The sequence below is a fragment of the Scylla paramamosain genome, chromosome 32 (genome assembly GCF_035594125.1).
Source record: "Scylla paramamosain isolate STU-SP2022 chromosome 32, ASM3559412v1, whole genome shotgun sequence".
NCBI classification, from domain to species: domain Eukaryota; kingdom Metazoa; phylum Arthropoda; class Malacostraca; order Decapoda; family Portunidae; genus Scylla; species Scylla paramamosain.
Window position 1 is genome coordinate 2468755 of NC_087182.1, and position 13404 is coordinate 2482158.

The 13404-nt window shown below is 38.8% G+C and overlaps 1 protein-coding gene across 7 annotated transcripts in view; it reads left to right on the plus strand.

The window, feature by feature from the left end:
• Positions 1 to 13404, plus strand: part of LOC135089030 (uncharacterized) — a 52735-nt gene that overhangs the window by 32078 nt on the left and 7253 nt on the right. For all 7 annotated transcript variants that reach the window (XM_063984201.1, XM_063984199.1, XM_063984202.1 and 4 more), the window contains exons 3-4: positions 11032 to 11124; positions 12117 to 12281. In XM_063984201.1, coding sequence (XP_063840271.1) covers positions 11032 to 11124; positions 12117 to 12281 — 258 coding nt within the window. The remainder of the gene's footprint in view (positions 1 to 11031; positions 11125 to 12116; positions 12282 to 13404) is intronic.

A 13404-nucleotide genomic window follows, 5' to 3' on the forward strand; every position in this document is an offset into this window, starting at 1 on the left:
AAAATGATTCTCTTCTTAATTGTTGCTTGTCGACATCCGCAACTAGCGAGGGAAGCAACAGCACTGACTGCACGGAGTAAAGGATGTAAGAAGCAGAAGACGAGGGGGGAGACAAAATTAAATTCGTATAAGAACCAAAAAAATAGGCTTCATTCTTGTTACTCTTGTTACTTACCTGTCGAAACTCGTAACCAGGTAAGGGAAGAACAAGAAAAACAATAGAAGTGCCAAATATATGTACATGTTTACAGATGTCAGAGAAAAATAGAGGAAAAAAAAAATGTATTTGAATGGTAAGATTAATTGCCTTCTGATTGCTCACCTGCTGAGATCCGTGATCAGGTAAGGGAAAGAGAAGAGCGCTTAATTGATTCGACTTTACAGGTTTACAGGTATAAAAAAAAAAAAAAAGGAAAAAGAGGGACAAAAAAAATTGAAACAAATAATAAAATGGATTCCTTTCTTATTACCTGCCTCAACCAGTAAGCAGATGAGGAGAATAACAATAGGACGCAAGCTGTATATATTTACAGGTGCTGGAAGTAAAAAAAGTGTGTGAAGAAAATAAAAACAGATGAAAAAAGAAAAAAAAAGTTATCCTGATCTCTTTCTTCTTAACTATCTAAATTAGTGGCTAGGTAAGGGAGGAGGAACAATAACAGCTAATCACTCTAAGTTTACAGGTGTGATAAAAAAGGGGAGAAAGAAAAATAAAGGTAAAAATAATAATATTGACCCCTTTTGTTATCAGGCTAATCGTGAGCAAGTAAGGGAGTGACTAATTAGTTCAGGTTACAGGTATTTAAAGCACATGGGAAAACAAATGAGGATAGGAAAGGTAAGTGATGTTTAAACTGAGCTGCATATGGGAAGAAAGCGAGTGAAAATAAACACGGAGATAAGAAAAAAAATGAAAGTGAGGGTGATGTGTGCTTTAGAATGAATGACAAATATTGAGAGAAAAATAGAAAATAAACAAAAGGAAATGGGTGATGATAAAGATGATAACAGCAACATCTACGTAGGAAAATATGGTAGAAAAGGGAACAACAACAACAACAACAACAACAACAACAACAACAACAGCAACAGCCACACCAACGACAATAATAATAACAGTACTATTAATAATGATACTAATAAAATAACAATAACAACAGCAATAATAACTAGCCGTTATATGCGTAGTTACAAAGCAGAGAATAACACAAAAACCACGTTTAGACAAGAAGAAAAATAAATAAATAAAGATACTCATAACAATAATAATAATAATATCCTTAACTGATGCTTCCAAAATCCGTAACGAGTAAGGGAACACGGATGGTGGGCGCTTAATTATAAACCCGCGGCAGAGGACAGGACAGGCATGTGACCACCACGAGGGATCGAACAAGGCTTCGCGGCTAAACATGCTGGGAGTTTGCGGCATAACGACCTTCGTGTTACCTGACGAAGGATGCCTTTTTTTCTGACGACATGGACCTTGACGGTGTATGTGTGTACACGTGTGTGTGTGTGTGTGTATGTGTGTGTGTAAAGAGGCCCAGACACGGGTTATTTAAGTAAGGTATTTACATAACTCATTCTTCTGTTATCTCTCTCTTTCTCTCGCTCTTCTTTTCGCTCGATTAAGTCATTGTTTAGTTACGTACGGTCATTTTCTTCTTGGCAGTGATTGGTTTAAGTTGGGTTGTTTTAGGATGGCTTATGGTTAGGTTGGGTTTATTTAGGTAAAGCTGGATTAAGTTGTGTTAGGTTAAGATTAGATGAGTGCTTTTCTGAGTGGCTGAAATTTGTCGAAGGTGAAATGCTCTCTCTCTCTCTCTCTCTCTCTCTCTCTCTCTCTCTCTCTCTCTCTCTCTCTCTCTCTCTCTCTCCGTCATGATGCAAGCAGGCGCCGTTAGCTTTCAGGTCCGTATTTTCAGACATTTCGGCGTCTCACCTCGACTACTTAAACCAGCAAATTTTCAGAAATCTCAAGGGCGCTTCCATTCACGATAGTTCAAAAAAAGAGAGAGAGAGAGAGAGAGAGAGAGAGAGAGAGAGATTCCGCATCACCATATCTAATCTAAAAATCTGAAAATCTGTGTTTCTTTGGCTACAAGACTGTTTAAATAGGGAGGAAGGAAAATTAAATGCGCTTTCCTAAGCTATAGAACCATTAAAACAACCACAGTACAACAATAAGTGTCTGAAAAATTACATATTATAGAAAAAAAAATGTTTATGAGAACCTTACGTGTTTACGAATAAGAACCTTCGTCGGCCTCTAAAACCACGTGGATAGTTTGGCGACACGAGGACTTGAGTGTACACGAGAGACGCAGATTATTGTTGTTCTCTTTTTTTTCGTCTTTGTTTTTGCATTAATTCAGCAACGGATGTGAATAACTGTCCGTGGGTACTTGTCTAATTATAGCTGATGTTGTTGTTTTGTTTTTGTCTCTCTCTCTCTCTCTCTCTCTCTCTCTCTCTCTCTCTCTCTCTCTCTCTCTCTCTCTCTCTCTCTCTCTCTCTCTCTCTCTCTCTCTACCTGGTATCTGTTTGTGTATTCATTTGTTGGTTCTTATGTGTTGGTTAAATGTCTGTTTGTCTTTTTTTTTATGCTTATACGCCTTTTGGTTTTATTTTTGTCTCCTCCACCACTTTCTTCCTGTTTGTCGTTGTTGTTGTTGTTGTTGTTGTTGTTGTTGTTATGGTTCCTTTGTTTCTTATTTTACTACTACTACTACTACTACTACTACTACTACTACTACTACCACTACTTTCACTTTCTTCTTCGTTTACGCTTTCTTCCTCAGTACACACATTATTCTCCTATCCCTTGTCCTTGTTCTTGCTTTTCTTGTTACCTGCCCTTACTGCTTCCATTCCTTTTCCTCTGTTTACCTGTTCATGTAATCCTTTCCTTTATATAGCCTTCTCTTCCTCTTATCTCTCGCTCCCTGCTTCTTCCTACTCCTCTACCACACATCCTCCCCCTCCACCTCCTCTATCATTCAAGTTCCCATCCTCTCTCTCTCTCTCCCTCCCCCTCTCCCTCCTTACCACATACTCACGGCCGCCAAGCACATTACCATCCCAGAAACCTTCACACAGCCACAGAATCCACACACGCGCAGCTCTCTCAGACTTCTCACTTCCGTCACTTTTTTTTTCTCTCTCTCCTTTTTTTTTCCCCCCTTTTACGTGTCGAAACATTGGGCGTCGATGAGATGCAGCCTGACTTGATACATTTTTTTTATCCCCGTCAGTTTTTTTTTTTCTCCGTTTTCTGTTCCAAACCTGCGTCAGAAGCTTCGTTTTCTTCCTTTTTTTTTGTTTTGTTTTTCCTCTCTCTCTCTCTCTCTCTCTCTCTCTCTCTCTCTCTCTCTCTCTCTCTCTCTCTCTCTCTCTCTCTCTCTCTCTGTCAGTAAGGACAGTTTTCCAAGGCCACTGGGGTGATTAGTTAATTCTGGTGGGTGAATTTTATATTTTCTGGCTGATGATGAAGGTGAACTCTTGCTAAGTCGTTTCTAGGATTACAAAAATTTTTAACTTCCAACAGGACATAAACTATCACCCTTCAAGCTACCATTAACACCCACCAACCCACGAACCTCTGTTAAACTATCACTAAAATCACGAAAAAGTCCAACACACTCCATTACAACCCCTGTTAATCACTCAGTTAAAAAAGGCCCCTTGAAAACCCCAATAGCTTGCACTGGATCTTGTTAACTATCCTTAGAATCACGAAAATATCCATGGAAATCCCCAATAACTTAACTAAACCTGATTAAACTACTCGAAAACACTTTTAAAAACCTCAATTACCTCAACTGGAACCTGTTAAATGTAGTACAAACAAAACTCCCGGGGATCTTTTTTATTTTCAGTCCAAATTAGTGAAGAGGGCGGGGTTAAAAAAAAAAAAAACACTCTTGCTGCGTCACAACCATCGCAGCCTAACCTTCCGAGACGCAGCCATGCAAGTAGGCGGATTTGTCTGTGTTTACTTACCAGCAGTTCGCCTTCACTTCTTCAGATGATCACCCGTCTGACCGAGCAGGTGGAAGCATTTATAGAACATCCGCGTCTGGGTTTAGCACGTGATGAGGAACAGGAGAAAAAGGGAAAAAATGTAAAAATGGTAATGATTGGAACAGGATGATTAAGAACAAAAAAAAATAAGAACAGGAAGAGGAAATGGGAATAATAAGATGAAAATGATGATGAATATTACTGCTATTGCTTCTGTTGCTGCTGCTGTTCCTGTTGCTGCTGCTGCTGTTACTACTACTACTACTACTACTTCTTCTACTTCTACTACTACTACTACTACTACTACTATTACTACTACTACTACTACTACTTTTCTTCTTGTTCTACTACTACTACTACTACTACTACTACTACTACTACTTCTACCACCACTACTACTACCGCTACCACCACTACTACAACTACTACTACTACCACCATTTCACCACCACCACCACCACCTTCACCTACAACAACAACAACAAACACACACACACACACACACACACACGCACGCACGCACGCACAGCATCCCATCCCCCCATCCCCCCACACTCACGCACCTCTCCGACCCCCGTTTTCTTCACGAGCCCACAATACGGCACCCGGAACCACACTAATTACTATTCTTGGCGCTAACGGAATGCGGCATTGTTTTGCGTCCATTTTTACACGCCACAATACCTGGATTTTCACCCTTATAACTGTTTCCCTTGACGTCACTTCTTCCTACACCTCTAACTCTCTGGCTGCTCTTCCTGACACGCCCTCCCTCCCTCCCTCCTCGCCTCGCCTGACCTACGTAACTAAACAGGCGCTAAATTTAGACGCTGGGTTGACGGACAGCGCGCCTTCCTACTGTCACTTTTTTCTCGTAGTTTCGTGTTAGGTTGCTCTTTCTGGATTTATATTATTTGGAGAGAAAAGGAAGGTAGTTTGATTCAATCTCTTTGTGTAAGTTTTTTTTTATGTTTTTTTACGTAGTTTTCTTTTTTCCAGGGACTAAATTAATATCAGGAGTGATAATAGATAGTTAGTGTGATTATATGCCTTTATTTGTCTATTTTTATTCGATACTGTATTGTTTCTCTTTCGTCTGTAATTATTTTTTCTTTCTTAATTGTCTTGTTCCCCAGAGATGACGTGTATCAATAGGAGAGAGTGAGATAGAGAAGAAACAAAGATAGTTAGTATAATTGTATGTCTTTATGTCTTTCATGAGTTGCCTTTCCTTTAGTTTACTATTTTTATCTTCATAGTCTTGTTTTACGAATGATAGAATCTACATCAGTATGAGGAGAAAGTTTGCTAGATGTCTTTATGTAGGTTATTTTTATGATATTCTGATTTTTCTTCGTTCATTTGTTATTATTTTTCTTATTATTCGTCTTTTCTTTAATTCCGTGTTGCGTTTCATTTCTAAGGATGAAAAAAGTAACAGTGAGAAGAGGCAATAGTTGTATATACAAGCGGGCCTCCATGTAACGTGTTTTCAAAGAAGGGTACAATATTTTCTTTTTTTAATTCTGCTGTATATTTCGTTTCGTGGAAGTGAATGATGTAAAGATAAGAAAGAGACTTTGTTATAAGTGTGTCCTGATGCAACGCGTTTCCAAGAAGGATGTTTCGTTGCGCAGCGCGATGTTGTTTTGTTGGTGTTATTTACGTGAACAATTTCAGAGAGAGATGAAAACATGAACGTCTGAATGCGTACATAGTTGTGTTGCATCACCAGGATATAGAGCATGTGTTGTGTATGAGAGAGAGAGAGAGAGAGAGAGAGAGAGAGAGAGAGAGAGAGAGAGAGAGAGAGAGAGAGATGTGCAATTATTTTACTAGAGAGTGAGTTAGGATATTGTACGTGTTAGTTATGTTATGTATGTTAGGTTAGGTAAAGAAAATTATAATAAAAGCAACATTAGTGGAGCGTATATAACTTTTTTTTTTATGGGACTGGAAAGACTGAATGAAAAGAACGATTTAAGAAGAAAAATAGTGAATAGAGACATTAAAATTTAAAAGAAAGTAAGAGAAGTGTACGATCTTACTTACACAAAAAAGAAAAAGAATGAAAAAGAATGAAAGAAAAAGTTGCGTTCGCGAGAGAGAGAGAGAGAGAGAGAGAGAGAGAGAGAGAGAGAGAGAGAGAGAGAGAGAGAGAGAGGCCACATAGAAAGAAACACCTGTGGCCCACATGCATGGTGGTCTACTTGTGGCTGGCTGCTGGCTGGCTGATTGGCTGTCTGTCTAGTTGGTCCTGTCTAGTTGGTTAGCTGTTTTTTTTTTTTTTTTTTTTTTTTTACTCCTGACTGGTTGGTTGACTGGTTGACTGACCGACTGGGTGTTTGTCTGGCTGGTTGACTGGCTGGCTGGTTGGCTGGCTAATATGTACTCGTATGCTGGCTGGTTCGTTGGCTGATTGGTCGTTTGACTTTTCACTGACTAGACTGGCTGGTTGTTTGACTTTTCACTGACTGGTTGACTGACGAGTATAAATATGACTGTTTAAAGGACATATTTATAATGACTGCATGGTTGACTACCTGACTCACTGGCTATTTGATTGGTCGGCTGGCTTATATGTTTGCTGATTGGTTGGTTTGATCGTTCGACTTTTAGTGACTGATCAACTGGCTGGCTGGCTGACCTGGTTGGCTGAGTGGTTGGTTAGTTAGATGCCTGGCTGCCTTTGTAAATGGTGAGGTGCTGGCTGGTCCTCACATGTTACTGAAGCAGGATCAAGAGATTGAATGTCGCTAGTAAATTAGACTCATGGCTATACATAATCGTCTGTGTTCGTCATCAAATTACGTTCTTGTATAGAAAATAAAGATACCGGTGACTCATAACATCCGAACACCTGCACTGACTTATCTATCGAGGTGACGAGAACTACGTAGCTTATACAGGACGTGCGCCATTGCCACTGCTGCTGCTGCTGCTGCTGCTAGGATCGACTGAGGAATGTAAACAACGCCTCACTATTCCTGGCCTTGACGAGGCAATAGAGATCATCTTTATATGACGGTGGAGTTACTAAGAGTCTATAGATAGATGATATATTGACCACAGCACCTCTTAAGTTTTCAGCTGACAAATGTTTATGCTCCCAAAAGGCAAGGAATACAATAACATATCAATCTTATATAATGTTGAACCGAGTTAGACATAAACAGATGATATATTGACCGCAACATCCCATAAACTTTCATTTGATAAACATTACCACCGAAAATATACAAGGAATACAGTATCAGATCAATTTTATACAGTCTTGTTTATAGATAGATGATATATTGATCAGAACATCTCTTTAGTCTTCAGTTGACGAATATTGATTAGAAAAATTATATAAGGGATACAAGATCAGATCACCTTTATGTAATCTTGGACAGACTAAGAGCATATTATAGACCACAACGCTTGTTTAGTATTCAGGTGATTAGCAGTAATGGGTGAAAAGTACAAGGAATACAAGATCAGAGCACCTTTATAAGAAAGAAATATATAGATATCACTGACTGCATCATTCCCTTCCACTGCTATTTGCCACATCTTCCTCTAATCACTAACCATTCTGAGACACTTTCTTGTTCTTCACCCACATCTTAACATTGTACGGGCTAGAAATTGCAAAATCCATTCTTTCTTTATCCCTTTCTTCCTTGTAGATGTTGATAATGATTACTTACCTTGCTTTTAGTGCTGTGAATTGATACATATCGCAGTGAAAAGGTTAATTTTTATAAAGAAAATAGATAGTTAAAATGAAAAGAGGAGATAGAATGATAATATAAAGAAATCATAAACAGTAATTAGATTGTATTCCCTTTACCTGTATATTGTTGTGCGAACTTATAATGCACTGAACGATAAGAAGATATTTAGAACAGCATTCCTTTAGATATGACGCTGAAACGTTTGACAGCGCGGATCAAAGACCTAGAGAGTTGTGTGATTTCCTCGACCCCTGTCATGAGTTGGAGGGCGGGCCGGATGCCTCCCCGTGACAGCCACGCGGCGCCACAGCGGGGCGTCGGATGTGCCTCATATATTTATCTTGACAGCCGCGCCGTGTCTTGTCGCCAAAGCGGTATTGATAAATAAAGACGAGGGTTCAGAAGTAAAGTAAGACAACGCTAATGCGGTAGTTGACAAATGGGGGAAGGGAAAGATAATGGGCGATTTATAATGTCATGCTTTGTCGCTACAAGGTTATTAGTATATAATGACGAGGAAAAGTTTAGTTAGAAAACGAATGTGATAGATAATACATGGGAGGTTGATTGATTGACTCACTGACTGAATGATTTATCTTTATCTTTCTGTAAGACCAGCACTGGCCTAGGGTAGCAAAAGAACGAAAAAAGCCCACTGATGTGTAGGTTCCTAAAGAAAAAAAAAAAAAAGGACCATTCAAAATTGAAGGACTGACTGATTTGTTCATTGGTTGACTGACTGACTGACCGACTGACTGACTGATTGACTGACTGACAGACTGACTGACTGATTAACTGACTGACTGACTGACTGACTGACTGGTTGATTTATTGACAGATTGATTAAGATACAAAAATGATATGATGAAGAAGGAGAAGCATTCTATTTAAGTCACTATGCCGGACGGGAGAAATACAAGCAGCCCCGTCTGAGTTACAACTACCGGTGGCGAAACAAAGGAAAGTCGCCTTGCGCGTCTTAAGTGTTAATACAAGGAAGAAAGTAATTTTAAACATCCTTGCAACGTTACAATAATTGGCGTATAAATCAAGTTCTTGTTTCTATTACATATCAACCTTTGAAAGAAAACGGAGTGCGCGTCTGTACTGAGTTTAAATGAAGGAAAAGTGGGAGGTGAGTTATTTAATTCGAAAGTGAGAAAGAAAGAGCTGAAGTGAGAAAAAAAAAGGTGTAGAAATGTGTCTGTAATAATGTAAGAATAAATTATGGTAAAGTTTATATGAAAAGGAAAATGGTAAGATAAGAATGGAAATCAGTTTGTGCTGTCGTAAAGTTTATGATCATAGAAAATGTAAATTAACAGGAGTGAGAGAAAAAAAAAAGGTAGAAATGTGCATATATTATTGTAAAAGAATAATAATAATAATAATAATAATAATAATAATAATAATAATAATAATAATGGAAAAGAGATTATATTAAAAGTAAAGTGAGAAGCCAAGAATGAAGATGAATTTATAATATAGTCAAGTTTATAATCATAGAAAACGTAGATTAACACATGCAGTTTTATTGTGATTTATTGATTCTCTCTCTCTCTCTCTCTCTCTCTCTCTCTCTCTCTCTCTCTCTCTCTCTCTCTCTCTCTCTCTCTCAACGTCCCTATCCGTGTATATGTGTGTGTGTGTGTGTGTGTGTGTGTGTGTGTGTGTGTGTGTGTGTGTGTGTGTGTGTACGGTTCCACGAGGACAAAAGAGACGCGAAAAACAACACCACGTTTGACCTCGATGATTCAGCTTGTGGTGGTGGTGGTGGTGGTGGTAGTAGTAGTAGTGGTAGTAGTAGTGGTGGTGGTAGTGGTGGTGGTGGTGGCTGGCGACCCCCACCACCATTACCACGACCACCATCACAGTAGGTCACACACACACACTCTCTCTCTCTCTCTCTCTCTCTCTCTCTCTCTCTCTCTCTCTCTCTCTCTCTCTCTCTCTCTCTCGTCACGTGTCTTCCTTCCAACCAACAAGCCGTGACTGAAACCTGGGCGACACTTCTCTTATTTATAGTCACTGGGATGTGCACCAGTCACCGTGCCATCATTAACCACACACACTCACACACACACACACACACACACACACACACACACACACACAGTAACATATTTAACAAGGCAAGAAGAGATGATGAGCAGAAATATTTTGTTCTTTTGTTTTGTTTTTTGTTAATTTATCATGGAGCGATATTCGTAGATGAGATGAATGTATCACTAGGGGAAGGTGTGTGTGTGTGTGTGTGTGTGTGTGTGTGCGACCAATATAGATACATTTAAAAAGAGAGAGAAAAAAAATATAGTGATCGGTCAGTAAAGGACGAAATATTTAAAAGTGTGAGTCATTCCTGTAAAAAAAATATATTAACACACACACACACACACACACACACACACATACACGTACATAAGTGACCTCAATCGTAGCATCATCAAGAAACACTGACCTTGATGCTTTATTGCTTGTTTATTTATTTATTTATTTATTATATGTAGTTACGAAGTGCTGTATATATTTGTAGTCTTATTTACTCATTTATCTTATTATATTTTAGATCTTTTAGTGGTGTTTCTATCAAGTTTTCGCAGAGAGAGAGAGAGAGAGAGAGAGAGAGAGAGAGAGAGAGAGAGAGAGAGAGAGAGAGAATAGTCTTTCTAGCATCCATTATTAGATGACTTGCCCTGACACACACACGCACACACACAGCTATTCTTGTCTTCAATTTATCCACGCAGAAAACACGCACGTCTTCCAGAAAAAGAGAGAGAAAAAAAAAAAAGAAGAAAACAAATCTTCACTTTAACATATTTTATCCTTTCAATTTTTCCTCTAACAAATAAAAAGTAAATAAACAAAGTGAACCATTTTTGTGTAGAGAAGAGATCCATCTTTTATGCTTTAATTTCTATTGCATGACTGAGTTTAAATGAGTAATGTATTTATTTATTAGTCTTGTATGTAATTAATGCTGTGAGTTCTTGATGCGCATTTTCTTGAGTTCGTTCATGTGTCGCTTCCTTGTTGTGTTTTGAGGTGTGTGTGTGTGTGTGTGTGTGTGTGTGTGTGTGTGTGACTACTCGAAACAAAAGGTATACAAATGAACACTCACTCACTCACTCACTCACTCATTTACTTACTATATATGAATGTAAATTTAATAACACACACGTATAATATCCTACATCTTTTAAACAACGTAACTCATCGCAAACACTCCCATACAACCCAGCAAATCTGTGTACCTTTGCGTCTCACCTGTGCCTCCCCATTGCAGGTGCCATGTCGGGTAACTTCGGGCCGTGGATGGTGTGTAGCGGGGACTATTACGTGACCTGCACCTCCTTCTCCTCCAGGTACCAGATGTCATGTAAGTACCTGTGTGGTTTTCCTTGTAGTAGTAGTAGTAGTAGTAGCAGTAGTAGTAGGAGCATAAGAATATAAGAAAATAAGGGAAGCTGCAAGAAGTCATCAGGCCTACACGTGGCACTAATAGTAGTAGTAGTAGTAGTAATAGTAGTAGTAGTAGTAAGAGAAGGAGAAAGATGAAGAGGAGGAGAAAGAGGAAGTAGATAGGGAGGAGAAGGAAGAGGAGGAGGAAGTAAATAGGGAGTAGGAGAAGTAGTAATAATAGCATAAATAATAGTACATAATCTATTGATAAATTACTAACGATAAATTCAAAATAAATAGAAAAAAAAAGATACACATATATAGCTAGATTACATATGTCTAAATTAAATCAAAATAAAAAAAAAATTAGAAGGCAAGACTGGTTAGTAATTCTCTCTCTCTCTCTCTCTCTCTCTCTCTCTCTCTCTCTCTCTCTCTCTCTCTCTCTCTCTCTCTCTCTCTCACCTGGCCGTCTCTTCACACGCTAATCTCGCCACACTCTCTCTCCTTGTCCTTCCGTCTTTCTATGCAGTGATCTCATATCGCAAACACGCACACGTCTGGTATGCAACGCTGTGTGTGTGTGTGTGTGTGTGTGTGTGTGTGTGTGTGTGTGTGTGTGTGAAATTATTGACAGTACGTTTTGTAATGTTGATAAATTTGTGGTGAATGAAATGTGTATCTGTCTTTGTTTATTTTTGTTTATGTATCTATCTATCTTTCTTTATATCTATCTATCTATCTATCTATCTATCTATCTATCTATCTATTTATCTATCTACCTACTTACATATCTATTCATTCATCCTTGCTGCTATCTCTCCATTTATCTATCTATTTACCCACATATCTATTTATCTATCTACCTACTTTTCTGACTTTCTATCTATCTATCTATCTATGTCTCCTATTCTTCAGACCACCTGCCTACCTACCTACAGCGTGTCTAACCCACCACTCTTATTGCAGGGAAGATCAAGGTGGCTGGAGTGGGGTCAGCCCTCGCCGCCGCGCTGCTCGCTGTGGCCGCTTTCATGTGTCCGCTGTTGGTCATGATGCACCTGTCATCCACCAAAGTGCTCGTCAAGTTCCGCCACGCCACGCTAGCAAAGGTGGTCTGCATCGGGGCGTCAGGTAAGAGAAGACTGTAGATTTGCGCTGTAACTTGCTTCATTTGTTTCTCGGTGTGTTGTCTCACGTGGATTATTTTTTTAAGGGTTGCACGGATGCCTGGTGAGGTTTTCGTTGGGTGTGTTTGTCTCGTGCTCTCTCACTGTTGGTATTTTCGAACGTTGTACAGATGATTTTGCCGATTATTTTATTTATTTATTTATTCAGTTGTATTTATATTTGTTATTTTGTCGAAGATGATGCAGAATCCTTTTTAAATTATCACTGGAATCGTGAAAACACTCTTGAAAACTTCGATAACATCCACTAGGAACTGAGAACCTAAGAAAATAAGAAATAAATAATAAATATAAGAATAAATAGGAAAATAAGGGAAGCTGCAAGAAGCCACCAAGTCTACACGTGACCAGTCCCTGAATAAAACGTACCTATCCATTTCCACCTATCATCCTTAATCCATAAATCTGTCAAGTTTTCTTTTTAAAACTCCCTAATGACTCGCCACTAACAGCATGATCATTGAGTCTATTGTTTGTTAAATGTAACGGAGGTAAGGCGCTGAGCCATTTAAGTATATTGACTCCTCCACCTTCTCTTCATCCTCCTTCTCCTCCTCCACCTCCATCTCCTCCTCCTCCTCCTTCTCCTTCTCCTGTTCGGTCATCTCTTGTATTCGTTTTCTTCCTTGACCTAATTCTCTTCCAAATCCTTGTTTTTATTTCACTCCTCTACTGCTAACTCTTTCTTTTTCTCCTCCTCCTCCTCCTCCTATCGACTGTGTTACACCCGCCAGGAAAAACCTTGTATAACATTAAGAGTTTTTCACAGACAGACGTGATGACCTTCGCTTCCTTAAAATTCAAGATACCCCTTCCTTCACTTCTGTTTTTCCTGACCCTGCCCAGCTTGTAGATCAAGTTTGTATTTATTTTTATTATTTGTCGGTTGATTTTTTTTTTTAATGCACTATAGAAAATAAGAAAATGTATAATTCTTAGTATGTTCTGCTTGTCCCTTTTTTTTTTTTTAAGTTTGTCAATTAAGTTTCATCAGTCGACGCTGCACTAGACACTAAAAAAAAAAAATATGTATTTATATAAAGCTTTTAGCCACCAGCTCTTTAAGA